The following is a 26,861-nucleotide window of genomic DNA, read 5'->3' as shown; positions in this document are numbered from 1 at the left end:
GTTCTGTTCCCCCCGGGCCCGAGAGGGGTTTGGTTTAAAGGGCTCGCACCAGGGCGAGATCCTGCAGCTGGGGTCCAGGAGACCCTGGGAACAGCTTGAGCCGGGCCTGTGCCACTACTAAATAAAGAGCGGCAGGTCCCAGCAAAGTTCGGCAGGGCTGAGGGTAGTATTTAGTGTTGTGAAAGCTGGGGAGGTGGGTGGACGCTCCAGGAGCCCCCACTGGGGGTTACCCCTAGAAGGCAGTAATGGATGGGCCCCTTTCTCCTGCCCACTTGCTGGATCTCACCATCCAGTGGGGGACTGGACATCAGTCTGGTGAACGTGTCGGCGGGGGCTAGTTTGTGGTTATGAAAGGCCTGGGGAGAACTAGGCCCTCCTTTGATGCTGCGCTGCCATGAGAACGAAGGGGAGAGGAAAGGGTGGTAGCTGCAGAACCTACAAACGGAGCCGTTTCCTTATGGAGCTCCCAGGCCAGCTGTGGGATTCCTGGCCAGGGAGAGGAGGGGCAGGATTTTCACCAGGGTACCATCACTTGTCACCCTGGAAGCCAGCAAGAGCATTGCAGCACCCTGTGCTGCAGAGGCCCCCTCACTGCATGCAGACTCAGGAATGCATGTCCTTCCACAAGGGGAGCCTTGTCCCCAGGCTGCCCTGATCCTTGTCAGCAGGCCTGCAGGACACAAGGGTTCCCATCCTTTCTGCCATACGCTCTGAAGGAGAGTGAGGTAGCAGAGGAAGGCGGGAATGGGCTCACATCATTTACAACAATCCTTTTTCTGGCTAGGACCATACACAGGCCCTGCTAGCCCACCCGCCAGCCCCCATTCACAGGTCCGCAGTTTGAACGGTCTCCTATGGGCCACCAGGCCTTACATCATCAATGAAAGGCAGGAGTTTCGCAGCCACTTGCACAGCCGCGCGGCTGGCGCTCTGCCTGTCCATGCTGGCAAGGATGTTTTTCAGCACGGTGATGGCCTCGGCGATGATGTCCCTGTCTACCTCCTGTAGTTGCTCCAGGACCTCTGGCAGCAGACGCTGGAGTTTCCCCACCTGCGTGAAATGAGGAGCTGCTTTACAAAACACCCTCCAGTGACCCACAAGCCATTTCCAAAACAACGTCCACCTCCCCTGCAGACAGAAGCATGGGAACTAAGGGGGTGCTGCAGCACTCCCAGGTTTTACACGGGGCTCTGCTCCTGGCCCCGCTCACAGGGTCCCAGCTGCCAGCCCTGCGCCAACCCCCATCTGTGGCCCCAGCCTCGGTCCCCTTGCTCCATCCACCTCCCCCGCCCCCGGCTCCTGGAGCCATGGCCCTGCTCCTGAGCCCAGCTGTAGGGGTAGCAGGGGGTGTGGGCAGGGGTAAGGTGGGGTGCAGCACCTCCACTATAAAAAGTCTTCCAGTGCCCCTGCCTCCAGGTGACATGTTAGAACCTCAAAGCCTTTGCACAGCCAGCTAGGATCACGGGCAGCAGGCCCGGCTACCTGCAATATAAGCAGCTGCTTCCTTGTACCCCAGATCTCAGGGGATGGTATTTATTAGCGGGTATCATCTGTGGAAAGTTCTCTGCACAACACATTGACCCCAAATAAATCAAGTCTATTATTGTTATAGGGGTTCAAATAGCACCTCGAGGGCCTATCTGCAATCAGGGCTTGTGCTGGGGGATTTCCAGGCACAGTAAGAGACGTCCCCTGCCCTAGAGCTTACAGGCTAGGCACACAAAGGAAGGATTTCTATCCCCATTGTACAGACATGGAACTCAGGCACAGAGAGGCTACATGACTTGCCCAGGGTCACCCAGGGAGTCTGGAAGAGCCAGGAACCGAACCTGGGTTCTCCCGAGTCCCTGTCCTTACAGCCCAGCCTAGAGGAGGGAGCCAATTTTGCACACGAGTTCTAGGGTTGGTCTGTTACTAAAAGCCAGATTCAATCATTTCTGTATTTGGTTTTTGAACCTTTCAAAGACAGCCCCACAAAACATTTTTGGAGAGGGTCCAGAGAAGAGCTTGAGAACATGACCTATGAAGGAAGGCTGAAAGAATTGTGTTTGTTTAGTTTGAAAAAGAGAAGACTGAGAGGGGACATGATAGCAGTTTTCAGGTATCTAAAAGGGTGTCATAAGGAGGAGGGAGAAAACTTGTTCACCTTAGTCTCTAAGGATAGAACAAGAAGCAATGGGCTTAAACTGCAGCAAGGGAGGTTTAGGTTGGACATTAGGAAAAAATTCCTAACTGTCAGGGTGGTTAAACACTGGAATAAATTGCCCAGGGAGGTTGTGGAATCTCCATCTCTGGAGGTATTTAAGAGTAGTTAGATAACTGTCTATCAGGGATGGTCTAGGCAATATTTGGTCCTGCCATGCGGGCAGGGGACTGGACTCGATGACCTCTCGAGGTCCCTTCCAGTCCTAGAATCTATGAATCTATGAAAATCTCAACCGGCATCAGGGAAAAAATGTGTCAAATACAGGCTAACCGGTTCCGGAAGAAAAAATGAACCACAAGCAAGTGAAAACCAGGCTGAGGCGCGTGGAACGATGGGAATGGTGTATGACAAAGAATGACAGTCACGCCCTCTCCACGTCTGATCGAATCGTAGTCCGGGTTTAATAAACCGGACTGACCCGCTATTCTCAAGGTAAGTAAATTATCATTAGTGAGAGTTGCCTTCAGATTGTCTCCTCTTGACCAGGCTGCCAGATCTGTGTATTTAAGCCCCAAGGGTTTTCTCTGCCTTCACTATACTGTGTGTATCAAACTTGTTATGAGATCTTAGCAGCAAAAGGCCCCTGTAGAGCTCTTCAGAGGAGCAAGTGCTGCGGGACAGAGCTGTGACATCAACAGTTAAAACCTATGAGGCTTTAAAAGGGGATTTGTAGGGAAAAATGGTTCCTAATTGAAGCGAAATGGCTCTGTCTGGGCGTCCCTGATCACTGGTGTCGCCAGCATTCCCTGGGGTCTAGAGTCCACAGCTCTGCTGCTAATCTAGTGCTAGGGTTCTTTGGATCACAGAGACCCCAGACACAATCAGGCCCGGCAGTGTCAGGTACTGCACACACCCAGAGACACACCCCGCAGGAGCCAGGCTTGGAGACTTGCCCAAGGTCACCAAGCAGGTCAGTGACAGAGCCAGGAATAGAAGCCAGGGCTCCTGACTCGAGGCCAGGGCCATGTCCCCATGGAAGGTTTCAATGACCCCAGCCCTGCAGCAGCTCCCTGCGGTTCTGGGTTTATCCCCCAGCCCTCCTCCCCTCTCACCTTCTCTGGGCACAGGGACAGGTTCAGGAGGCCTTTGAGCGCCAGCCAGCGCACCACAGTGTTGGGGTCTCTCAGCTGCCCACTCAACTGGTCCAGGATGGCGTCTTCCTGCTTATTGCCAAGGTCAGGGCACTGGAGGAGCTAACACACCAACAGCGAAACAAGCTAGAGAACGGGGCTGGACCCTCACGACTCATCTCTGCCAAGGGGCCCTTAGCTCCACCTGTCACGGGCACAGCATGCGCTGTACGCCGGGCATCGCGATTGGTCACCGTGTGTGCCCCACTGAAACGCTGCTAGCGCAACGGGCCCTCGAGGCTCCAGCCGAGATCAAGGCCTACCCTGCTCCCTCACTAAGGCTCAGCTGCATGCGGAGCAGGGAGGGAGGGGGCTGCAGCCTTGTGTTCCAAAGGGCCGCCCGGTCTACGGGGGCAGGTGAATTGGCCGTGGATGGGCCCGGCCTGCGCATGGCATACGGACGTCAGAGGGGGCTTCAGGGCCGAGGTCACACAAGGGACCATTCTATGGAGCTGAGCCTTGGGGAACAAGAGACACCCGACCCTGGGCTTTGCTCCAGCCCCGCAACACCAGCTGGGGCCGGTAACAATGTCCAGAGTCAGTGACTCCACCCCTAGGGCTTTAGGAGCTTTCCCTGCCCCTGGTCACCCACCCACCCCCAGAGCCACCTACTCCTCTCCTGGCCATAGGCATGGGCGGCGAGTTCTATGGGCCCCCGGTGCCTGGGCACCATGGGCCTCGGCCCCGCCTTCTGCCCCCACGTCTCCCGGGCCATTTAAAAGAGCCCGGGGCCCCCACTTACCACCCGCAGTGCAGCGGAGCTGAGCGGCTTCCTGCCTGCTTGCTCCACATGGCTGCCGGCCCCTCCCTGCGGCCCCTGAGTGGGGTGGGTCTGTGTCCCACTGTCACGGAGTGTGGGGGAGTCAGGGCCCCGCACTCCCCACTTCCTGTGATTCACCGTGACTCTCACCAGCCAGTAAAACAGAAGGTTTATTAGATGACAGGAACACAGTCCCAAGCAGGGCTTGTAAGTACAACCAGGACCCCTTCAGCCAGGTCCCTCTGGGGGGCAAGGATCTTAGACCCCAGACTTGGGGTTCCCTGCCTCTTCCCACCCAGCCCAAAACTGAAACCAAAACCCCTCCTGCAGGCTCTCTCCTCCTCCTTCTCTCCCCCTCTCCCTTTGTCCAGTTTCCAGGGCAAAGGTGTCGACTTGCCCCACCCCCCTTCCTGGCTCAGGTTAACAGGCTCAGGTACTGTCCCTCACCTAAAGTCATCCCCTGCTCTCCCATCCCCCATGCAGACAGTCCAGTAAAACTAACCGACATATCCAGGTCAATCCACCCCGCTCCCTACTGCGTCACACCCACCCCAAGCGCCCCTGCAGCCAGTAGGAAGCTGCGCGGGCAGTGCCTGGGGGTAGCAGCACACGGAGGCCCCCAGGCCCGCCCTGCCTAGGAGCCCCAGGTAAGCGCCGCACCCTCCCAACTCCTCCCAGAGCCTGCAGCCCCACCCCTTTCCCACACCCCACTCCGGCCCCCAAACTCCCTCCCAGAGCCTGTACCCCCTCCCTCCACACCCCCTCCTGCCCCCAAACTCCTCCCAGAGCCTGCACCCCTCACCCCTTCCTGCACCCCCACCTTCTGCCCCAGCCTGGAGCCTGCACCCAGCACCCAAACTCCATCCCAGAGCCTGCACCGCAGGCCCCTTCCCCCACCCAAACTCCCTCCCAGGGCCCAACCTCTCACCCCTCCTGCACCCCAATCCCCTACCCCAGCCCAGTGCCTGTACCCCAGACCTCCTCCCCCCGCCCAAACTCCCTCCCAGAGACTTAGACAGGTGGGAGGCAGTTTGGAGGGGCGGGCTCTGCTGGTCACCACCAACATTTCTACAAACCTGCCGCCCCTGGCCATAGGTCAGTCCCATGCCACAGTCACCGCTGGGCTAGGGCTGTTCTCACGACCCTCACCCGCCGGTGAGGCTCACCTGAATGAAGAACGCCATGGCCGGGATGTACCGCCTATCATCCCTGCAGTTGAGGATGGCCATCAGCTCCTGGAAAATCCAGCAACGCTCCTGGAAACTGACCGAAACCATGGCCCTGGCATGGGAAACACAAACACCACATCATTGAGGTGGGCAAGGACTGGTTCTCCATTTACAAATCTAACCAGACCAGTGCCACAGGACAGGGGATCCCGGGTGACTAGTCACGTGCAGCTGGCATGGACAAGTTCCTGCTGGCTTAAAATGCCCAGCAGCCTAACTGCTAGAGACCCAGACCCTTAATCACTCTACAGGGAGCCCTTCCACGAGGCCAAGCTCTGAGCACGCAGCGCTGGGCTGTGTGACCAAGTGGGACCGTTCTTAATGTCTCCTCTGAATACTGTGTGGGTGCCTCAGTTTCCCCTATGCATTTCTTAAGTCTCCAGTGTGCATAAATGGCTGACAATCTGTCTCCTAGCAACAAATGGCCAGGGCCCTTCCCCCCTTGCAAGGGGATAGCTAAAGGTGAATAAAGATCAGGTGACCTCCTGGCCCAGGAAAGAGACAAAGGCCAGAAAGGAGGGGCTGGAGGGGGGTTTCAGTTGGGAGCTGGCTGGGGACGGGAAGTGAGTGCGGACGGAGTTGTCTGCCTCGCTGGGTCCCAGAATGGACCCGGCTGAGGGGTCCCGTTTGCTGTACCTACAAGCTCTGTTTTAGACTGTGTTCCTGTCATCTAATAAACCTCTGTTTTACTGGCTGGCTAAGAGTCACGTCTGACTGCGAAGTGGGGGTGCATGCAGGATCCTCTGGCTTCCTCAGGACCCCACCTGGGGGGACTCGCTGTGGGAAGCGCACGGAGGGGCATATGCTGAATGCTCCAAGGAGAGACCCAGGAAGGTGAAGCCGTGTGAGCTTCTTGCCCTGAAGACAGTCTGCTCCGAGGGAGAGGAGGCTCCCCAAAGTCCTGACTGGCTTTGTGGGGAGCAGTTCCAGAGCATTGCCCAGGGACTCCGTGATAGGCTGCAAGAGAACTGCAGACAAAGAAGGGCGTCGGTGGGCTCGGTGGCCTTTCTCATGTGCCCAGATATTGGGTGATGAGAGACAGAAGGTGGGTTAGGGAATATCTTAGATTGGTCTAAGACAAGTGTTAGAGCTTTCTGTGTTAGCGTCTCTCTCTCACACACAGATGCTGGGCCAGCCAAAGATATTCCCTCCCCCACCTTGTCTCTCTCATGTGCTGGGCCTGACAGGGCTACACCAACGCTGCAGACAGACATGACGGAGGCTGTCTTTGCCCAGCCACGCCTGCCAGAGCCACGCAGGAAGCGGTTTACGCCAGGCAGCGCAGGGTGGAGAAGTAGCCGACTGACCCCTCGGCCAACGGCACAGAGGCTGTGGCCTCTTCCACGCAGGCGATTGGGAGCCGCGTCTCACCCAGCGGGGAAGGCGATGTGGCCGTGTCCTGGGCCCAGGGACGGGAGATGCTACTGCGGTCAGTTCTGGGCAGCAGCCCCAGGGACAAGACACTCACCGGGCAAGCACCAAGACGCCTTTGTGGTGCATGTCGGCGTTCACGAGCATGCCCCAGCCACCCTGCTTGTGGATGAACGTGGTCTGGTCCCTGTAGCCAGCACATTGGAGCAAGGCTTGCATGGCATCCACCGCACACCTGCATGCAGAGCGAGCCTCTTGTTACTGAGCGAGCCCAGGCCAGGCCCTGCCGCGTGCCTGCGGGCGACGGTTCAGAACCGAGGTGGGGTGTCGGGCTGGTGGTACCTGACAGGGCTGAGGGGTGCGGGCGTGTCCTCCTGGTTATGCATGGACAGCTCCACTATGTATGTGATCTGGAATAGCAGGGCGATGGAGAGCTGAGGGAAGAGCTCCTTCACCTGCTGCCTGCAGTTCTGCTCCTTGAAGATCTCGTACAGGGCTCTGGTGGCCTGCAGCCAAGAACAGGAGACAGATGTCACTGCAGGGCCTTCGCCCTTCCCACGCTCCCCCGAGGCACCTAGAGAGGAGGGGTGGGCTGGGGGCTAAGGCCTGGGATGCTGGATTCAATTCCTAGCCTGTGTGACCTTGGCTAGAACCACAGAAGGGACTTCGGCTCAGCGTTGCCATGCCTAGCTTCATGTGCCCTGCTGCCCAGTGGACTCACAGCCCTGAGTTAAGTGCCCAGGCTCCATATACGCTCCAGAGGGAGAGTCAGTTGGGCCAATTGTTAAAGAGGGTAAACGGGATGGCCTGGGTAATTTCAGGCCTGTCAGCCTGACATCGATCCCAGGCAAGATAATGGAGCGGCTGGTACAAGATTAAATTAATAAAGAATTAAAGAAGATAATTTAATTAATGCAAATCAACATGGGTGTATGGAAAATATTTCCCGCCAAGATAATTGCGATCTGTTTTTCGATGAGATTACAAGTTTGGTAGAGAAAGGAAATAGCATTGGCATAATGTATGTAGACTTCTGTAAGGCGCTTGAGTTGGCGCCGCACTCCAGTTTGATCGGAATCCTAGAAGGATACAAAAGTAACGTGGCACACATGAATTGGTTATAAACTGGCTGACAGGTCTCAAAATGTAATTGTAAACTGGGAATCAGCATTGCACTGGTGTGTTTCCAGTGTGGTCCCCGCAGGGATTGGGTCTTGGCCCTACGCGATTTAACATTTTTATCAATGACCTGGAAGAAAACATAAAATCATCACTGATAAAATTTGCAGCTGACACAAGAATTGGGTGAGTGGTAAATAATGAAGAGGACAAGTCACTGATACAGAGCGATCTGAATCGCTTGGTAAACTGGGGGGCAATCAAACAGTATGTGTTTTACTATGGCTCATTGTAAATGAATACATCTAGGAACAGGACGGGGGATTCTCTCCTGGGAAGCAGAGACTCTGAAAAGGGCCTGGGAGTCCTGGTGGATAATCAGCTGAACAGGAGCTCCCAGTGTGGCGCTGTGGCCAAAAGAGCTCATGTGATCCTGGGATAAATAAACAGAAGAATCTCGAGTGGGAGTATCTGGCACTGGTGTGACCCACTGCTGGGATCCTGGGTCCTGTTCCAGTGCCCACAATGCAAGAAGAATGTTGATAAATTGCAGAGGGTTCAGAGAAAAGTCGTGAGAATGATTAAAGGATTAGAAACCTGTCTTATAGTGATAGGGTGACCAGACAGCAAGTGTGAAAAATCAGGACGGGGGTTGGGGGGTAATAGGAGCCTATATAAGAAAAAGACCCTAAAATCAGGACTGTCCCTATAAAATCTGGTCACCCTACACAGTGAGAGACTCAAGAAGCTCGATCTATTCAGCTTAACAAAGAGAAGGTTGAGGGATGACTTGATTACTGTCTATAGGTATTTCCCTGGGGAACAAATATTTAGTAATTGGCTTTTCAGTCTAGCAGAGAAAGGTCTAACATGATCCAGTGGCTGGAAGTTGAAGGTAGACATTCAGATTGGAAATAAGGCATACACGTCACAGTGAGAGTAATTAATCATTGGAACAATTTACCCAGGGTGGTGATAGATTCTCCATCACTGACCATTTTTGAATCACGATGGGATGTTTTTCTTCAAAGACCTGCTCTAGGAATGATCTGGGGGCAGTTCTCTGGCCTGTGTCATGCAGGGGATCTGACTAGATGATCACAGAGGTCCCTTCTGGTCTTGAAATCTATGAAGCTAAGAGTGGGGAGCTGCCTAAACCAGCCAATAGGAAATGCTGAGGAGAGGGGTGTGGCCTAAGCCCCACCCCCAAAGGGAATTCGGTATCTATCTCTACTTGGGAACACTTAAATAGTCATTGGAGCAGAGTTTAGACCCCGGGTCTCCCAGTTGGGTGCCCTAACCACTCGGCTAGAGACAGTGGTGTAGTCCAAAATCGGAAGGTACTGGAATGCCACTAAAATATTGATTTTCATAAACATAAATTATACAAATTCACATTTTATTTGTCTACTGAATTTCTGGTACAGTAATACTTGGCTAAACCAGGCATGGCTGGAGACAGGCTGGCTGTCCAAAATAACAAGGTATTGGATTTTCTTTTTTTTAATTGTGTACACAGGGGTGGGCAACATTTGGCACGCGGCTCGCCAGGGTAAGCACCCTGGCAGGCCAGGCAAGTTTATTTACCTGCTGACGCAGCAGGTTTGGCCGATTGCGGCCCCCACTCGCTGCGGTTCGCCATCCCGGGCCAATGGGGGCGGCGAGAAACCGCGGCCAGCACATCCCTCGCCCGCGCCGCGTCAGCAGGTAAATAAACTGGCCCGGCCCGCCAGGGTGCTTACCCTGGCGAGCCGCGTGCCAAACGTTGCCGACCTCTGGTATACACGCACGCACACACACACACACACACACACACACACACACACACCTATAGTAGCTATTCAATTCATTTTAACTGTTGAAATCATTATGCTGAAATGCCATTAATGTGTACACAGCACACTATGTAAAAGATCTAAATCTAGACAGTACAGTGAGAAAAACCCAATGAATGCGTAGCACGTTTTCTTTTTACTTTAGCCTATAGGCTAATGAAAATACAAAATAAATCATGCTGCTGCACTATAGACATTACTCTATCTGGCGGAAATAATAAAAGTTTATTTTAAATTGAAACTAGCTAGTAGGTTACACAAGTAACACAAAATACATCAAGGCATAACAGGGGCTGAAGTAGCAAAGGCCTGCTGTAATGCATTTATCTAATTTCTACAAGTATTTCCACAAAGTGTCTTTCTCCATCTTGTAATTTATGTGTCTGTGAATCAGAGGGAGAACAAGGATGTCTGAGCCAAGTTCTGGCACAGCTGAGAGGATGCCACATGGAACATGAAGGGCCACGGAGCTTGCTAAACATGAGCAATGACATATGCGGAATAAGCCGCTTGCTACATTTGCCATTCACAATCATAGTCATGTGGCTAAATCCACGCTCACACTCAGCCGTGCTGCATGAAATCACACGCGTGGAGCTGAACAGAGGTTTCAGCTGACCAGTATAGTCAAGAAAGTCACGCTAGGCATTGACTATTCCAAATCGGTTGCACAGCTGCCCTACCTCCTTTTCACTTTATCTAAGAATAATGGGTCACTACAAAAAGTAATTTTCCCTCTGCTGATACTCACACCTTCTTCTTGTTCTTTCTTGGTTTCAGGTGACCGGCAGTAAAGCGTATACAGTTTGTCAAAGAATTCCAAGTGATTTACAGCTCTTACTTCACTTAACGTTTCAGCAGCTGCCAAATCCAACCTGTGATTCACACACTACCTCGCTAGAACATTTGGGTACTTCTTCACAATACAGCTCGCTACGCCAGAGTTCTTCCGAAGCATAACACTAGCACCACCACTCGCAAATACTACAAGAGTAATTGTAATCAGAATTCGATTTATTGAGGCATTTCAGCTCACAATCTACAGTGCCTGAAGCCGTCTGACGTGGAAGTGCAATCAGATCAAGAAACATGACGTGAGGATAATCATCCTTCAAAGTGTCACATTTTAAATAGATTCTAACTGTTGATTCATTGCTCAGAGTAGTTGATTCATCAACAGACATGGCTATCTTTCCGTCACTCTCCGGCATCTGAGCGCACATTCGTCATTTGCAAGGCTTTCGGTGCATTGCAGATGAGATAGGGTCTAGCATGTCTGTAGCACTGAATTGTGAACACAGACCGATACCAATATCTACACCATGCAGTATGTGGAATTCAGTTAAATCGGGACGATCCGAGTAGGGTCTGCCATGTTTAGCAATGTAATATGCCATTCGCTTTACCTGCACAGTTGTGTCAAGTTCTGATTTTGTCATGTTAACCACTTCATCTTCAAAAGTTGAGGTTTCTGCTTCTGTTGAAAGCTGTAAAGCTACCTGCAGTTGAATCTTTGTGTTCCTTTATCTTCATTGGCAGAGATGTTAATCTGGACTCTCAGCTAGGTCCATAAGGAGAAACAGAAAACTACCACCACCCTACTGCTATGGAGAGACCCTGATGAAACTTTGCTACCGTTAAGGCATCCAAGCTTACCATCATGGCAGACCAACCAAGGATAATCCCTCTTCTTCAGCATCCACTAACCAGAATTCATGCCAGCTGGTCTTTGGCTGTTGAAGGGTAATCTTCACAGTTCGTTCTCACTGCAATAGCCACCTCAGTGAACTCCATTACAGGAAGAGCTCTGTTTTTGTGTTTGTGTCTGCAGTCGAAGCACGGCTGCTACTGTCTTCGTCAGCACCTTTAGCCTTCTCAAAGAAGTAGTTAGGAAGAGAAGAATTTCCTAATGCTCTTTTCACTGCATCAGAGGACTGCTGGCTGTAACAGACAGTTGTGCCGGAGATGTGAATCATGTCATTTAGCTTGCCTACTATGTGCGTTCTGGCTCGATTACAATATTGTTGTCTGGTGTTGTTTCACATCTTTATTAATGACCTGGATGTAGATAGAGAGAGCAAACTGGTCAAGTTTGCAGATGACACAAAGCTAGGAGGAGTCACCAATACTTTAGAGGAAAGAGCTAAAATTACGAGGGATCATGGTAAATTGGAGGACCGGGCTATAGACAACAAAATGAAATTCACCAAAGACAAATGTGAGGTGCTACATTTAGAGAAGAAAAATCAAATGCACAGATACAGAATGGGGGATAACCAGCTTGGCCGTGGCACTTCTGAGAAGGATCTGGGAGCTGTGGTCGATCACAACCTCAGCATGAGTCAGCAATGCGATGCTGTTGCAAAAAAAGCAAATGCAATTTTAGGTTGCATTAACAGAGGTATAGCATGCAAGTTATGGGAGGCGATAGTACCGCTCTACTCAGCACTGGTTAGGCCTCAGCTGGAGGACAGTGTCCAGTTTTCGTCACCAATGTCTAGAAAGGATGTGGAGAAACTGTAATGGATCCAGAGGCGAGTAACAAAGATGATCAGAGGGACGGAACACAAGCCATACGAGCAAAGGCTGAAGGAACTGGCTATGTTTAGTTTGGAAAAGAGGAGATTAAGGGGGGACTTGATAACGGTCTTCAGATACTTGGAAGGCTGCCATAAAAAAAAGATGGAGAAAAGTTGTTCTCTCTTTCCACAGAGGGCAGGACAAGAGGCGATGGGGTCAAACTACAGCACAGCAGATGTAGATTAAACCTCAGGAAAAGCTTCCTAACGGTAAGAAGAGTAGGACGATGGGACAGACGCCTAGGGAGCTTGTGGAAACTCCTTCGCTGGAGGTTTTCAGAAGGAGGCTGGAGCCATCTGTCTGGGGTGGGTTAGACACAACAAGTCCTGCCTCGTGGCAGGGGGCTGGACGAGCTGACCCTGCGATCCCTTCTCACCCTGTGGTTCTAGGAGTGCTGCTGAATAGCACCAGGAGAGCGTTTCGGCGTGTTCCGGCTCGACTATAGCACTGGCTAGAGTCACGCTCTCTCTCTTCGGCCCAATGACTATACCCAGTGGGAGACTGAGAGACACCCTCAGGCAGTGATGGGGACACACGGCGCTCCTTCCCTTGCTGCAGGGGCTGATACTTACAGCCAAGGGGGCCTCTCTCTGAGAGACATGATGGTGGTGCAGCGGCTGTTCCCGCAGCGTGTTGAGCAGCTCTTTTAGGACCTTTTCTATGCTCTGGCAGTGGGATGCCAGCATCCGCCACATCTCCGCAGCAACGCTGCAAAGGGAGAGAGCCAACGGCACTTGGTCAGAGCCCCGCCAGCCTCCTGCACCACGCCCCCCCCGGCACCGGCACCCTGCTGGGACTCCTTGCACCAGCCAGCTCTTTGTTGCCCTCCCACTGCTGCTGGTGCAGGCTGCCTGGGGACCGGGTCTGAGTGTCAGCCCCAGGGGAGGCTGAGGGATGCCATACAGGGTTTTGCAGGCTGGCCTGTCTCCAGGGCAAGCCAGCCTGCAAAACCCTCCAGGAGAAGCAGCAGCTCTGCAGGGAGAAGGAGATCTCTGGAAGGTTCTGCACTCCCCTGTCCCTGGCAGCGGGACCAGTCCGGGGGACCCGGAGCGCAAGCGACGGCAGCCCCAGCCCCGTACCTGTCACATGACAGCGAGCAGCCCAGCAGGGTTCTGACCACCTCCTCGCTGTACTGGTTGCCCAGCACGAGAAGGGTCATGAACAGCTCCTTCCGGGACAGCGGCTCGCTGATGGAGTCCAGGTTCTTGTAAATGCTCATCACAGCCTCCGACACCTGGAAGGGAAATGAGGAGATGGGGGCCTCGGCTTCCTCGCACTGCTATTGATCTGGGGTGCCAGGGACCTGCTGCACCTGAAAGCCATCTGCCCTCCCAGATCCTCTTTGCCAGCCCCAGACCTAGAGCACAGGACCAGTTCCCAGCCTATCGATTCATAGACTCCAAGGCCACAAGCGGCCATGGTGATCACCTAGACCAGGGGTCTCAAACTCAAATGACCACAAGGGCCACATGAGGACTAGTACATTGGCCCGAGGGCCGCATTACTGACACCTCCCCCCCGCCGCCCTCTGCCCCACCCCCACTCCACCCCTTCCATGAGGCCCCACCCCTGCCCCGCCTCTTCCCACCCCTTCCCTGCCCCCATTCCAACCCCTTCCCCGAAATCCCCACCCCAACTCCGCCCCCTCCCTGCCCCCAGGGGGTGCAGGAGGGGTGTGGGGTGTGGCAGGGGCTCAGGGCAGGGAGTTGGGGTGTGGGGTGCAGGAAGGGTGAGGGGTGCTGCAGGGAGTCAGGGCAGGGGATTGGGGTGCAAGAGGGGTGCAGCAGGGGGCTCAGGGCAGTGGATTGGGGTGCAGGAGGAGTGCAAGGTGCGTCAGGCGGCTCAGGGAAGGGGGTTGGGGTGCAGGAGGGGTGTGGGGTGCGACAGGGGCTCAGGGCAGGGGGTCAGGGTGCGGCGGGGGCTCAGGGCAGTGGGTTGGGGTGCAGGAGGGCTGTGGCAGGGGGTCAGGGTGCAGGATGCGGCAAGGGCCTCAGGGCAGGGCGTTCGGCTGCAGGAGGAGTTCGGGGGGCGGGCTCTGGCCTGCCCTGCCCCGCCCCCGCGCTGCTCCGCGATGTATGTATTGCTGTTGCTTCAGGCACCGCCCCCAGCATCTCCCATTGGCCGGGAATGGGGAAACGCGGGCAATGGGAGCTGCTGGGGGCGGTGCCTGAAGCAACATCAACACACACAGCAATGTGCCCCCTCTTCCCCATGTTCCCGGCACGGCGCGGGGGCAGGGCAGGCAGGCAGGGAGTCTGCCCTGCCCCAGTGCACGTCGGGCCAGAGCCGCTCTAGGTAAACGCTGGGGGAGGGCAGGAGCGGGGGCTGCGAGGGGCTCGCGGGCTGCAGAAAATTACCTCGCGGGCCGCATGTGGCCCATGCGCCGTGTGTTTGAGACCCCTGACCTAGACTGACCCCCTCTCCCCCCCACATTGCACAAGCCAGAGACCTGCCCCCCAATAACACCTAGAGTCTCCCACGGATGGGCTCCCCCAGCAGGGTGTTCTCACTGCAGCTCTTACCCTCTCCAGCCTTGGGCCGGGGACCATCAGGATCTCATGCAGCATGTGCCTGGCCACCACCGAGTCATGGACGCTGGTGTCTTTCATGCTATCAATAGCAGTGCAGAGGAAGTCCATGCGCTCGGATCCGTTGAAGTACTTCCCAAACATCTGAAACAAACCCGCCAGTGAAACCATTTTTGCTGCCCAGCGCGGTTCCAGTCAGTGGCCGAGCAGCCAGGACTGGCCCAGCCAGGAGTGCAGGCAAACAAACCCCACTCTGCCGGGACAGGGCTGGGTTACTGCACCTGGGCAGCACAGTATCCAGTCAGCAATCAGGAACTGCCGTGCATGGCAGAGGCCAGCCGGGCAGTCCACGGGGGCACAATACTGCACAGCACGGATACACTCTCTAGTTCTCAGCAGGGGCTGGCACTGGTGCACAGATGCAATGATGCCTTTTGTTGCATTAATCTCTGGGGAAGCTCCCACCACGCCTGACAAGGAGCTGGGATCAGGTTTGGATGAGCCCCAGTGCATCTTGGGATGTGGCATGTAGGGAGGCATATTGGGCTGCATTAGTAGAAGCATTGCCAGCAGATTGAGGGAAGTGATTATTCCCCTCTATTCGGCACTGGTGAGTTCACATCCGGAGTATTGCATCCAGTTTTGGGCCCCCCACAAGAGAAAGGATGTGGACAAATCGGAGAGAGTCCAGCAGAGGGCAACGAAAATGATTAGGGGCCTGGGGCACATGACTTATGAGGAGAGACTGAGGGAACTAGGCTTATTTAGTCTGCAGAAGAGAAGAGTGAGGGGGGATTTGACAGCAGCCTTCAACTACCTGCAGGGGGTGGGGGGTTCCAAAGAGGATGGAGCTAGGCTGTTCTCAGTGGTGGCAGATGAGAGAACAAGGAGTAATGGTCTCAAGTTGCAGTGGGGAAGGTCTAGGTTGGATATTAGGAAAAATGATTTCACTAGGAGGGTGGGTGAAGCACTGGAATGGGTTATCTGGGGAGGTGGTGGAATCTCCATCCTTAGAGGTTTTTAAGGCCCGGCTTGACAAAGACCTGGCTGTGATGATTTAGTTGGGGTTGGTCCTGCTTTGAGCAGGGCGTTGGATTAGATGATCTCCTGAGGTCTATGATTCTATGAGGTAGAGTGGGCCATAGGCAGGGCTCTGGCCCAGATGAATGGGCTCAGTCACACGCCTGGGTCTGTCCCTTCCCCCGACTCCTAGGGTGTTAATTTCTGACTCCTGATAACTCTGCGCACAACAATCCCGTGAAGCACTGACTGTACTTACCCATGTGATATCGCTGGTGTTGGTGAACAAGGTGTCCCAGGAGCCGTACAGGATTTGCTTGTCCTTGAGGAGCTGCCGATGCTCTTCACTGTTCGCCAGTGTCATAGCTATAAAGGGAAGGGTGTAACAGCTGACCTGTGTACAGTACTATAAAATCCCTCCTGGCCAGAGCCTCCAAAATCCTTTTCCCTGTAAAGGGTTAAGAAGCTCAGGTAACCTGGCTGGCATCTGACCCAAAGGACCAATAAGGGGACAAGATACTTTCAAATCTTGGCGGGGGGAAGGCTTTTGTTTGTGCTCTTTGTTTGGGAGTTCGTTCGCTCTTGGGACTGAGAGGGACCAGACATCAATCCAGGTTCTCCCCATCTTTCTAAACAAGTCTCTCATATTTCAAACTTGTAAGTAAAAAGCCAGGCAAGGCGTCTTAGTTTTACTTTGTTTTCTCAACTTGTAAATGTACCTTTTACTAGAGTGTTTATCTTTATTGCTATGCTTTGAACCTGAGGCTAGAGGGAGGTCCTCTGAGCTCTTTAAGTTTGATTACCCTGTAAAGTTATTTTCCATACTGATTTTACGGAGATGATTTTTACCTTTTTTCTTTAATTAAAAAGGTAATTAATTTCTTTTTAAGAACCTGATTGATTTTTCCTTGTTTTAAGATCCAAGGGGTTTGGATCTTGATCCACCAGGAGTTGGTGGGAGGAAGGAGGGGAATGGTTAATTTCTCCTTGTTTTAAGATCCAAGGGGTTTGGATCTGTATTCACCAGGGAATTGGTGAAGGTCTCTCAAGGCTATCCAGGGAAGGGAATTAGCTTTGGGATGGTGGCAGCGGACCAGACCTAAGCTGGTAGTTAAGCTTAGAAGTTTTCATGCAGGCCCCCACATTTGTACCCTAAAGTTCAGAGTGGGGAAGCAGCCTTGACAGCCACCATCATTGAGGCTGAGCCAGGGAGGGGAAACAGACAGCAGGCAATATAAATCAGATGTTCGGTTAGCAAATGGGAGTTTTGCAAGAAAGTTTAGAGAGGGTGTGTGAGAGACAAGTACATCTAACAACCATACTGTAAACTCAGGCCAATAACCCCCTCCCCAGAAACAAAACTAAACAAACTAACCCCCCTGGAAGAGTAAAAATAAACCAGGCAGAAGGGCAGCAGCAGCATGGGGCTCGCCAGTTGATTGCACTGAATGCAGCATGTATGATTACCAGCCCTATGGGCAGGTAGCATATGTGGGCATTTGGCCCAAGGAGCTACTGGCCCTCGGAGACCAGGAGGCCAGAGGGGCTGAACTGGTGGAGCCAAGGAAGACAGCGAGGTACATAGAGGAGACTTTTAGGGACACAGTAGAGTGGTCCCACCCCCAGTCTGACAGCCTCTGTGCTGCTGAGGAGGGTGAAAGTTTCGGGGAAGGAGAACATCGAGCTAGAGCAGAGGGAGACGATCCCATAGTTGGGACCCACCTTCCAGATGAAGTCATGATGTCCTCTCAAATTGAGGTAGGAACCCCAGTTACAAAGAAAAGCCTGGTAATAATAATGGGGGATTCAATCAATAAACATATAAGCAGTTTGGTTTGTGATGGCTGGGAGAACCACATGGTAAATTGCCTGCCTGGTGCAAAGGTTGCAGCTCTCACGAGACATCCAGACAGACTTATGTGCCCTGTGGTATGTAACCTAGCGTTTAAATCGGCCTCTGTATGAGATAGCTAATGTGACAGTGAATTTTAAAAAAGTCTCCAGATGTGATCCCTGGTAAGCCTGACTTCAGTACCAGGCAAATTGTTGAAACTATAGGAAAGAACAGAATTATCAGACACGTCGGTGAACACAATTTGTTGGGGCAGAGTCAACATGGCTTTTGTAAAAGGAAATCATGCTTCACCAATCTACTAGAATTCTTTGAAGGGGTCAACAAGAATGTGGAGAAGGGTGATCCAGTAGATATAGTGTCCTTGGACTCCTTTGACAGGGTCCCTCACCAAAGGCTCTTAACCAAAGGAAGATGTCATGGGATAAGAGGGAAGGTTCTCTCATGGGTCAGTGGTTAAAAGATAGGAAGCAAAGGACAGGAATAAATGGTCAGTTTTCACAGTGCTGAGAGGTAAACAGCAGGGTCCCCCCCAAGGATCTGTGTTGAGACCAGTGTAGTTCAACATAGTCATAAATGATCCAGAAAAAGGGGTAACCAGTGAGGTGGCAAAATTTGCAGATGATACAAAATGACTCAAGATCGTTAAATCCAAAGCAGACTGCGAAGAGCTACAAAGGGATGTCACAAAACTGGGGGACTGGACAACAAAATGGCAGATGAAATTCAATGTTGATAAATGCAAAGTAATGCACATTGGAAATCATATCCCAACTATATATACAAAATTATGGGGTTTAAATTACCACTCAAGAAAGGTTTCAGAGTAGCAGCCGTGTTAGTCTGTATCCGCAAAAAGAAGAACAGGAGTACTTGTGGCACCTTAGAGACTAACAAATTTATTAGAGCATAAGCTTTTGTGGACTACAGCCCACTTCTTCGGATGCAGAAAGAGATTTTGGAGTCATCGTAAATAGTTCTCTGAAAACATCCACTCAACGTGCAGTGGCAGTTAAAAAAGCAAACAGAATGTTGGGAACCATTAGGAAAGGGATAGATAATAAAACAGAAAAATATCATAATGTCTCTATATAAATCCATGGTGCGCCCACACCTTGAATACTGCGTGCAGTTCTGGTCGCCCCATCTCAAAACAGATATACCAGAATTGTAAAAGGTGCAGAGAAGGGCGACAAAAATGATTAGGGGGATGGAACAGCTTCCATATGAGGAAGGATGAAAAAGACTGGGGGCAAGTCTACACTTCAAACACTGTATCGCCTGTCGGAGAATAACAGAGTTCTCACTCTTTTGGTTGGGTACAGCACACGCCGTAGCTGCACTGGCGCTGTAGCATTTAAGTGAAGATGTTCCTATGCCAACAAGCTCTTAATCCACCTCCCGGAGAGGCGCTAGCTAGGTCAGTGGGAGAGGTGCTCCTGCGACAGGGGTGTGGATTTTTCACACCCCTGAGCAATGTCGTTATAACAATATAGGTCTGTAGTATAGACCTGGGACCATTTAGTTTAGATAAGAGATGACTAACGGGGGATATGATAGAGGTCTATAAAATCATGACTGGTGTGAAGAAAGTGAATAGGAAAGTGTTATTTACCCCTGCACATAACACGAGAACTACGGGTCACTTTATGAAATGAATAGGCAGCAAGTTAAAAACGAAGAGAAGAAGGTATCTCTGCACACAATGCACAGGCAACCTGTGGAAATTGTTGCCGTGGGATGTTGTGAAGGCTAAAAGTATAATTGGGTTCAAGATAATCAGGGCATGCAAACCCATACTCTGCATGTCCCTAAACCTCTGACTACCAGAAGCTGGGACTAGATGTCAGGGGATGGATCACTCAAAATTTCCCTGTTCAGTTCATTCCCTCTGAAGCATGAGGTACTGGCCACTATCAGAAGACACAATACTGGGCTAGATGAACCATTGGTCTGAGTCAGTATGTCCATTCTTATGTGAGTTATGAAGAGTAGCATATAGATAGGGGAAGCTAAAGACATCAGGGGAAACTCCATGGCTTGCAGGACTAAGGATAATAAGGAGGTTTTTTTTAAAAAGTGATTTAGGAACAAAAGAAATCTTAGCAGTGGTGTAGGCTCATTACTAGATGGAGACTCTTTAAAAGGTTGCAGAAAAGGCAGAAGTGTTCAAGAAATATGTTTTCCATGTTTGGAAACCCCATGTTAGTGTATTTAGGAAGGACAAGGGTCTCCATGGCTCTTACATTTTAGCTGCAGCATGAAGGAGTAGAGGTGGTAAAATGCCTCCATAGACGATCGGCAGATCTCCTGCTCCGGATGGCACAGAGTGACACACGCCACCAGCTGGCCCAGGACTCTGAACTCCTCCGCTTCCTGATGGAGAGAGGGCGCAAAGGGAGTCACTCGCCCCTGCAGGCCTAGCGCAGCGTGTCCCCCTGGCATTGCCCTAGCAATGGGTTAGAACTGGGGGAGGCAGAGCCCAGTGCAGAGAGACTGGGGACAAGGAGAGCAGGAGGAGCCGTGGGGCCCATCACCAGGGGCTGAGGAAAGCTCAGCAGGGACGGGGAAATCTGGTCAGCAAAGTCAGCAAACCTTGCTCCCGAGTGGGGACCCGGGTAACGAATGAACTAACGTCCAGTCTCCATCTCAAGGGCAAGCGCCTAATCCCAGCCCCTTCTCCCACCCCCCACCCTCCATTGACCTCAGGCCCAGGAGCTTGGGGTCACCTTGGACTCCTCTGCTCTGCATCCCGCCTCTCTCACTCCATCCTGGAGTTCCCCAGAGTCCTCCCTTCCTGCGCCATCCCCAGCCTGCCGGCTCTCTCCCGCCGGCTCTCTACTGCAGCCTTGTCCTCTCATCTCCCCCTCCTGCCAGACCTTCCCTTGCCCCTCCTGCAGCACCTGCGCTGGCTCCCTGCTCTTCCCCACCTCGCACCAAACCCCTTGCCCTCCTCTCCAGGGGTCTGCACAGCCTCCCCACACCCACTCCCCAGTGCTCTGGCTCCTTTGGTCCCTCCCATCCCTTTCGGTGTGTCCCCTCCCACCTCCCTCCTTCTGTTCAGCCTCTGGGGGCACATCATCCAAACGCCCCCCTCCAGCTGCCGAAGGGGAGGCCTTGACACAGGGGGGATGGAGCAGCTGGAGCAGCTAAATGGCCCTGAGCACCCAGAGCAGGGGGCGTTCTTCTGGCAGCCTGGCAGGAGCTGATGCCAAAGCATCCCACAGGCAACTGACAAAGGGGGTGAACAGACACCTGGGTTCAGAGGCTGCTCTCAGGGCCATCCTGTGTAAATGCACTGACCCTGTGGAGCAGACTTTGGTGCTAGGGGAACAGCGGGGAGAGTCCTTGGAGACAGAATTATGGGGCTCGACCCAAAGCCCACTGGAGTCAGAGGACAGACCCATCGACATCAGTGCTCGGTAGATTGGACTCCTACCGAGGATCTTGCTGAGTCACTATTCTAGGCCCGGGTTTTCCCTGCCAGGGAGCGCTGCACCGCGAGGCTGCTCAGTGCAGTTAGGAGGCGGCCAGGGTCACAGGCTGCTCACCTTGCATTCAGGTTGACAAGCCATGAATTTCATCAGGCAGGTGATCCTTTCCACTGCCCTCAGCCGCCCATGCACCTCCTTGGATGCGGTCCAGGGGAGCAGGGCCTGAGAGAAACAAATTGGGACAAATTGCTGAGGAGAAGTACCAAAAAATAGCACAAGCACATAGGGAGAAGATCAGAAAGCTGAAGGCAAAAATGAGTTCTAACTGGCAAGGGACATAAAAGACAATCAGAAGCAGCTCTATAAATGCATTCGGAGCAAGAGAAAGACAAAGGAAAGTGAGGGGCCACTACTCAGCAGGGAAGGAGAGCAAATAATGGATGACACAGACAAAGCCAAGGTGTTTAATGCCTTTTTTGCTTCAGTTTTCACTAAAAAGGTTAATGGCAACTAGATGCTTAACACAATATTAACAACGAGGGGGAAGGAATACAGGCCAGACTCGGGAGAGAACAGGTAAAAGACAATTTAGGACAGTTAGATGAATTCAAGCTGGCAGAGCCACATGATATTCACCCTAGATGGAGCTAGGCAAAGCAATCTCTGAACCGTTAGGAGGGCTGAGGTCCCAGAGGACTGGAGAAGGGCAGACACAGAACCTATCTTCAAAAAGGGGAACGAGGAGGCCTCAAGGAATTATAGACCTGTCAGCCTAACTTTGGTACCCAGAAAGATACTGAACAACTTATTAAACAGTTTGTAAGAAGCTAGAGGAGATAATAGGGTGATAAGGAAGAGCACCATGGATTTGTCCAGAACAAACCATGCCAAACAAAGCTAATTTCCTTCTTTGACAGGGTTACTTGCCTAGTGGATGGAAGGAGGCAGTATATGATGATGTATATGAAGTTTAGTAAGGCTTTTGACACAGTTCCACAAGACATTCTCAGAAGCCAACTAAGCCAGTATGATCCAGATGAGATTACTATAAAGTGGGTGCACAACTGATGGAAAGACCATACTCAAAGAGGAGTTATCACTGACTCGCTGGCAAAGTGGAAGGGTGTCTCAAGTGGGGTTCCCCAGGGGTGTGCCTGGGTCCAGTACTAGTCAATATTTTCATTAAGAACTTGGTTAACGGAGAGGAGAGTATGCTTGTAAAGTTTGCAGATGACACCAAACTGGGAAGGGTTGCAAGCACTTTGGAGGACAGATTAGAATTCAAAATGAGCTTGCTAAATTGGAGAGTTGGTCTCAAGTCAACAAGATGAAATTCAGTCAAAACAAATGTGACGTAACGCACTTAGGAAGGAAAAATCAAATGCATAAAAACAAAGTGAGGGATAACTGGCTAGGTGGCAGTACTGCAGAAAAGGATCTGGGGGTTATCATGGGTCTCACACTGAATAGGAATCAACAGTGTGATGCTGTTGTGAAAAAGGGAAATGTCATTCTGAGGTGTATTAGCTTGTAGCACTGTGTCCAGTTCTGGGCACCACGCTTTAAGAAAGATGTGAACAAACTGGGGCCAGTCCAGAGGACAGCGACAAAAGTGCTCAGCGGTTTAGAAAACCTGACCTGTGAAGAAAGGTTGAACAAACTGGGCATTTTCGTCTTGAGAAGACGGAGGGGGCACCTGGTAACAGTCTTCAAATACGTTAAGGGCTGTTATACAGAGGATGGTGACAAATTATTCTCCATGTCCCCTGAAGGTAGGACAAGAAGTAATGGGCTTAATCTGCAGCAAGGGAGATTTAGGTTAAATATTAGGAAAAAGTCTAAGGGTGGCTAAGCACTGGAACAGGTGACCTAGGGAAGTGGTGGACTCCCCATCACGGAGGTTTTAAAAAACAGGCTGGACAAACACTCATCAGGGACGGTCTAGGAATGCTTGGCCCTGCCTCAGTGCAGGGGGTGGAGTAGATGACCTCTTGAGATCCCTTCCAGCCCTGCACTTCTGTGTTCCCTCTTCCCAGGCTCTGGAATCGAGGAGACCGAATCTCTGTCAAGGACATTTCCCTCTTTTTGGAGCACAAACCACCCACAGAATCTACTTCCTGTGGCCCCAGAACTAGAACGTTGGGGGAATCTCGCTCTGGGCTCTGGCCAGGTTGGTGGGGCCCATGGTGAACACAAATGAATGCCAGGGTCAGATGGGGGCTCAGTGGAAAACACGACAGATCCTGCACTCCTCCACCCCCACCCCGTGCAGACGTTTTTCAGATATAGCGGGGGCACTTGGCCCTCCAGCCCAAGAACCTTTGTATAGAACGTACTTTGAGGAGCCAAAGGCACCAGGGGGGGAGGGGAAGAGGAGGGGGAGTGTCCCATGCTTGTGATTAAATGGAGTCTTGGTCCCTGAGCCCCACCCCAGCTACAGGACTAGTCCCCTTCCTGCCCCCACGCCTCCAGACCTCCAAGATCTTCTCCACCACCAGAAGTCTGGGCTCCTGATTCTCACACGCCAAGGCCGTCAGCATCTGATCCATGGCTCTCAGAGTCTGTGTGCAGAGCAGAGGAGACACCAGAGCAAGTGGCGTTACCCAGCCAGGAGATGAACCAAGGCCCTGGCATGTGACACCCCCCAGGCCACGGCAGCACCTGGTATTCCAGCTCACCCACTCACTTGTACCCACAGGGGACCTACTGCAAACTCCTGGCAACAGGACACCACCTGCCTTTGCTGTCCCCAGAAAGGCCACTGCATGGAGTCTAACCCACTGGAAGAGTCAGAAAGGACTGCACATTTGGAGGGGAGATTTCCAGCCAAGCTTCGGTTCCTCTGGCCTGTGTGCGTCTGAAGCAGCCAATCACAGGCCTGTGCCCCCCGCCACGCACTGGGGATGAATGTGCTTGTGAAGGGAGTGTCTGTTCCCCACTAATTGTCGGTGCATGTGAAGGAGAAATGCCTACTACTGCTACCCTATGAGGGAGTTACTCCTTTATCTGCAGTGGTGGGGCCTGTGCTTTGGTGCTGCAGGTCCTGAGCTGAAGTCCTGCCGAGGAGCTGTGATTATTATACTCATGTGCCAGTGCCAGGTTACCCAGGGGACAGGTACACGAGCGACCGGCAGGATTCCCACTTGGTTTCGGGTGGCTCTGCGTGGCCGGTTTGGGGCTTACCTTGGTGTAGAGAGCAGCCTCCTCGCCCTGCATGGTCTCTGCTGGAGGCAGGGAGAAGACGCTGGAGAAGCAGGCTGTGAGCAGGCTGGATCGTTCCAGGTCCTGCAGCGGTGGCTTCACTCTGCTAAGAGAAGAAACACGTGCGGATTGGAGGGCTGAGGCGGGACTGACGCGCTAATGTTGGCGTCAGGCTCCCAGGACATGGAAACACCTGAGGGGGCTCCAACTGGTGGGTGGCAGACGAGAACAGGTCAGGGGGCGGTGGAGGGAGCTGGTGCTGCCTTCTCTCATACCAACAGGCAGGGACTTAGTGCAGTCTGCAGCTGTCTGCTGTGACCCCACCAGGACTCACCAGCTGGGGCAGAGAGCACTGCGCTTCACCGAGAAATGACATCCCACAAACGGCACGGACGGGAGACTAGAGCCTGCTGGCACCAAAGTGCCTCTGAACCAAGTGGCCACAGTGCAAAGGAGCCTGCCAGTCCTGTCCCGCTGGGGGCAAAGAGACTCTTCCACCACAGCTGTCTGCACTGCGGCTGCACAGTCCAGGCCAGCAGAGAGATGCTGCATCAGCCCGCAGCAGGGCAGAATCCAGGCAGGGATCCAAGCCCTGCCCCTTGCCCAGGGCTCTCAGCCTGCTGGACAGGGCACCCAGCTGTGTGCAGGGGGGGAGGAAGGTGGAGACAGCCCAGACAGCATTAACCTCTTCACCCCCACTGCCAGAGCATGGCCCCAGCACATGCAATGAGGTACCAGGTGACTACTTGCCCCCTGCAGGACAGAGCCACGCCCCTCGTGGCAGGTGGCAGCTACGCCCACTGCTGACGCAAATCCCCCCCCCTCCGCCCCAGCAGAGACGGGATCGTGGCCAATGCCGTCGCCTGCCCCGCTGTCAGGAAGCCAGTGCCCAGTGGGGAGAGCCGCTCCAGCGCCTGCCCTGCCTCCCCCTCCCATTCCTGGGGAACCTATTGAGCCACCAGCGAGAGCCCAGCTCCAGCCCGCAGCATCTGCCACCTCCGGACGCCTGATGGGCAGGCTTCTGGGAAGCTCAGAGCAGGGCACCAGCGGCGCTGAGAGAGAGCCCCCCATGGCACAGGCAGTGCCATGGGCCAGGGCTCGGCCTGCCCAACTTCTCAGCCACAGGGGGTCGCTGAGCTGCCGGTGTGACGCAGCTGGCACAGCTGGCAGTGACTCCGGTCACTCCCCTCCAGCAGCACCCAACTGCCCCTCTCCCCCCAGAGCCATCTCCTGCGGGGTCCCAGAGGGGACCAGTCCTAACCCCCTCACTCCCTCCCCCACATCTTCCTAAGGCCACGTGGAGAGGTCGCCAGGCACCGAAGAATCCTCCACCATCTACCCACTGGTGCCAGCCCACATGCACCAGCACCATCACCTGCTGCCACGTGCCCGGCGGAATCAGAAGATGGGGGAGGAGCAGAGGGGGGAATGCCCTGGAGAACTGGCCATGCCAAGAGGCTGGCGTGTCTGGCTGCACACAGCACTGGCTGGGCCGGGCAGGCTGGGTACCTCATCTCCATGATGGTGAGCATCGCTTGCTGACGCACCATGTCGGTCAGGGAGTCGATGGACTCGTGCTGAAGCATCTCCTGGGGAGACAATGTGGGGAAATGCCAGCCAGGCTCCAAGCTCCTTCAAGGCTCCGACTGGGGAGCAAAGCGCAGGGCCTGCAACATGTGGGCTCGGCAGCCATGTCGTCCTACTGTGGACTTGATGGTGTGCAGGGCTCCAGCCGGGGAGCGCAGTGCAGGGCCTGTGGTCAGTGCCCCAGTGTCACGCGCCAGTGCACTGAAAGGCTCCATCAGCATTAGCACCCAGGGACACCACCTGAGATCCGGCCCCCTTGTGCCCGGTGCTGCACACACACAGTGAGAGCCAGTCCCTGCCCCAGAGAACTCACGAGCTAACTAGAAGAGACAAGGCATGGAAGGGAAACTGAGGCACAGAGGGGGAAGTGACTTGCCCAAAGTCTTACTGCAGAACTGGGAGTAGAACCCAGGTGTGCTGAGCCCCAGCCCACTGGACCACCCACCAGCCCACGCTGTCCCACGTTCAGGGAAGGGAGGTGAGCTCTGGAAAGCTTTCTGCAGTGCTGGAGAGCAAAGACTTGCCAAATCTATGGAGCAGATTTGTTGCTAGTTCCCTAGTGGGCACTGACTGCAGAGTGTTGGGGCTCTGGGCAGGGAGACTGGCGTATACAGAGCGACCCGGTGACTTGGGAAGCTGGGTGCAAGGGAACAATCTACATTTCCATACAGTTCTATGTTTAGGAACAAAGAATGCAGGCCACACTCACAGCATGGGGGGCTCTAACCTGGGAAGCGGTGACTCTGGAAAAGACTTGGCAGTCAGGGTAATCAGCTGCCCATGAGCGCCCAGTGTGACGCTGGGGCCAAAAGGGCTAATGCCATCCTGGGATGTAGAAACAGGGCAAACTCCAGTTGTTAGAGAGGTTATTTTCCCTCTGTATTTGGCACTGGTGCGACCGCTGCTGGGATCCTGTGTCCAGGTCCGGTGCCCACAATTCAAGGAGAATGTTGATAAATTGGAGAGGGGTCAGAGAAGAGCCACAAGAGTGATTGGAGGATTGGGAAAC

At 53.3% G+C, this 26,861-nt stretch overlaps 1 protein-coding gene across 1 annotated transcript; it reads right to left on the bottom strand.

Moving 5' to 3' along the window:
- Positions 1-140: 140 nt before the first annotated feature.
- On the bottom strand, positions 141-25,822 carry LOC135978792 (maestro heat-like repeat-containing protein family member 7). The gene is made up of 14 exons (XM_065579567.1): positions 25,775-25,822; positions 24,248-24,371; positions 23,539-23,625; positions 21,182-21,286; positions 19,877-20,006; positions 16,038-16,144; positions 14,753-14,902; positions 13,310-13,464; positions 12,803-12,938; positions 7,039-7,202; positions 6,794-6,931; positions 5,263-5,377; positions 3,259-3,399; positions 141-1,050 (listed from the first exon to the last, which is right to left on the bottom strand). The coding sequence occupies exons 1-14, from the start codon at positions 25,813-25,815 to the stop codon at positions 853-855; spliced, it is 1,791 nt and encodes a 596-aa protein (XP_065435639.1). The 5' UTR covers positions 25,816-25,822; the 3' UTR covers positions 141-852.
- Between the last annotated feature and the right edge of the window lie 1,039 nt (positions 25,823-26,861).

The sequence above is a fragment of the Chrysemys picta genome, unplaced genomic scaffold (assembly GCF_011386835.1).
Source record: "Chrysemys picta bellii isolate R12L10 unplaced genomic scaffold, ASM1138683v2 scaf447, whole genome shotgun sequence".
Lineage (NCBI taxonomy): Eukaryota > Metazoa > Chordata > Testudines > Emydidae > Chrysemys > Chrysemys picta.
The sequence above is the reverse complement of the archived record's forward strand: the minus strand, read 5'-3'. Positions and strand labels throughout refer to the sequence as shown.

Bases quoted from the DNA above. Each gene is read 5' to 3' on its own strand.
- LOC135978792 (XM_065579567.1), bottom strand. From the start codon at position 25,815: ATGGTGCGTCAGCAAGCGATGCTCACCATCATGGAGATGAG. The intron at 6,932-7,038 runs GTACCACCAGCC...CTCTGCATGCAG, and splicing joins GCACCCCTCAGCCCTGTCAG to GTGTGCGGTGGATGCCATGC. The intron at 1,051-3,258 runs GTGAGAGGGGAG...CATTTCACGCAG, and splicing joins TGTCCCTGTGCCCAGAGAAG to GTGGGGAAACTCCAGCGTCT.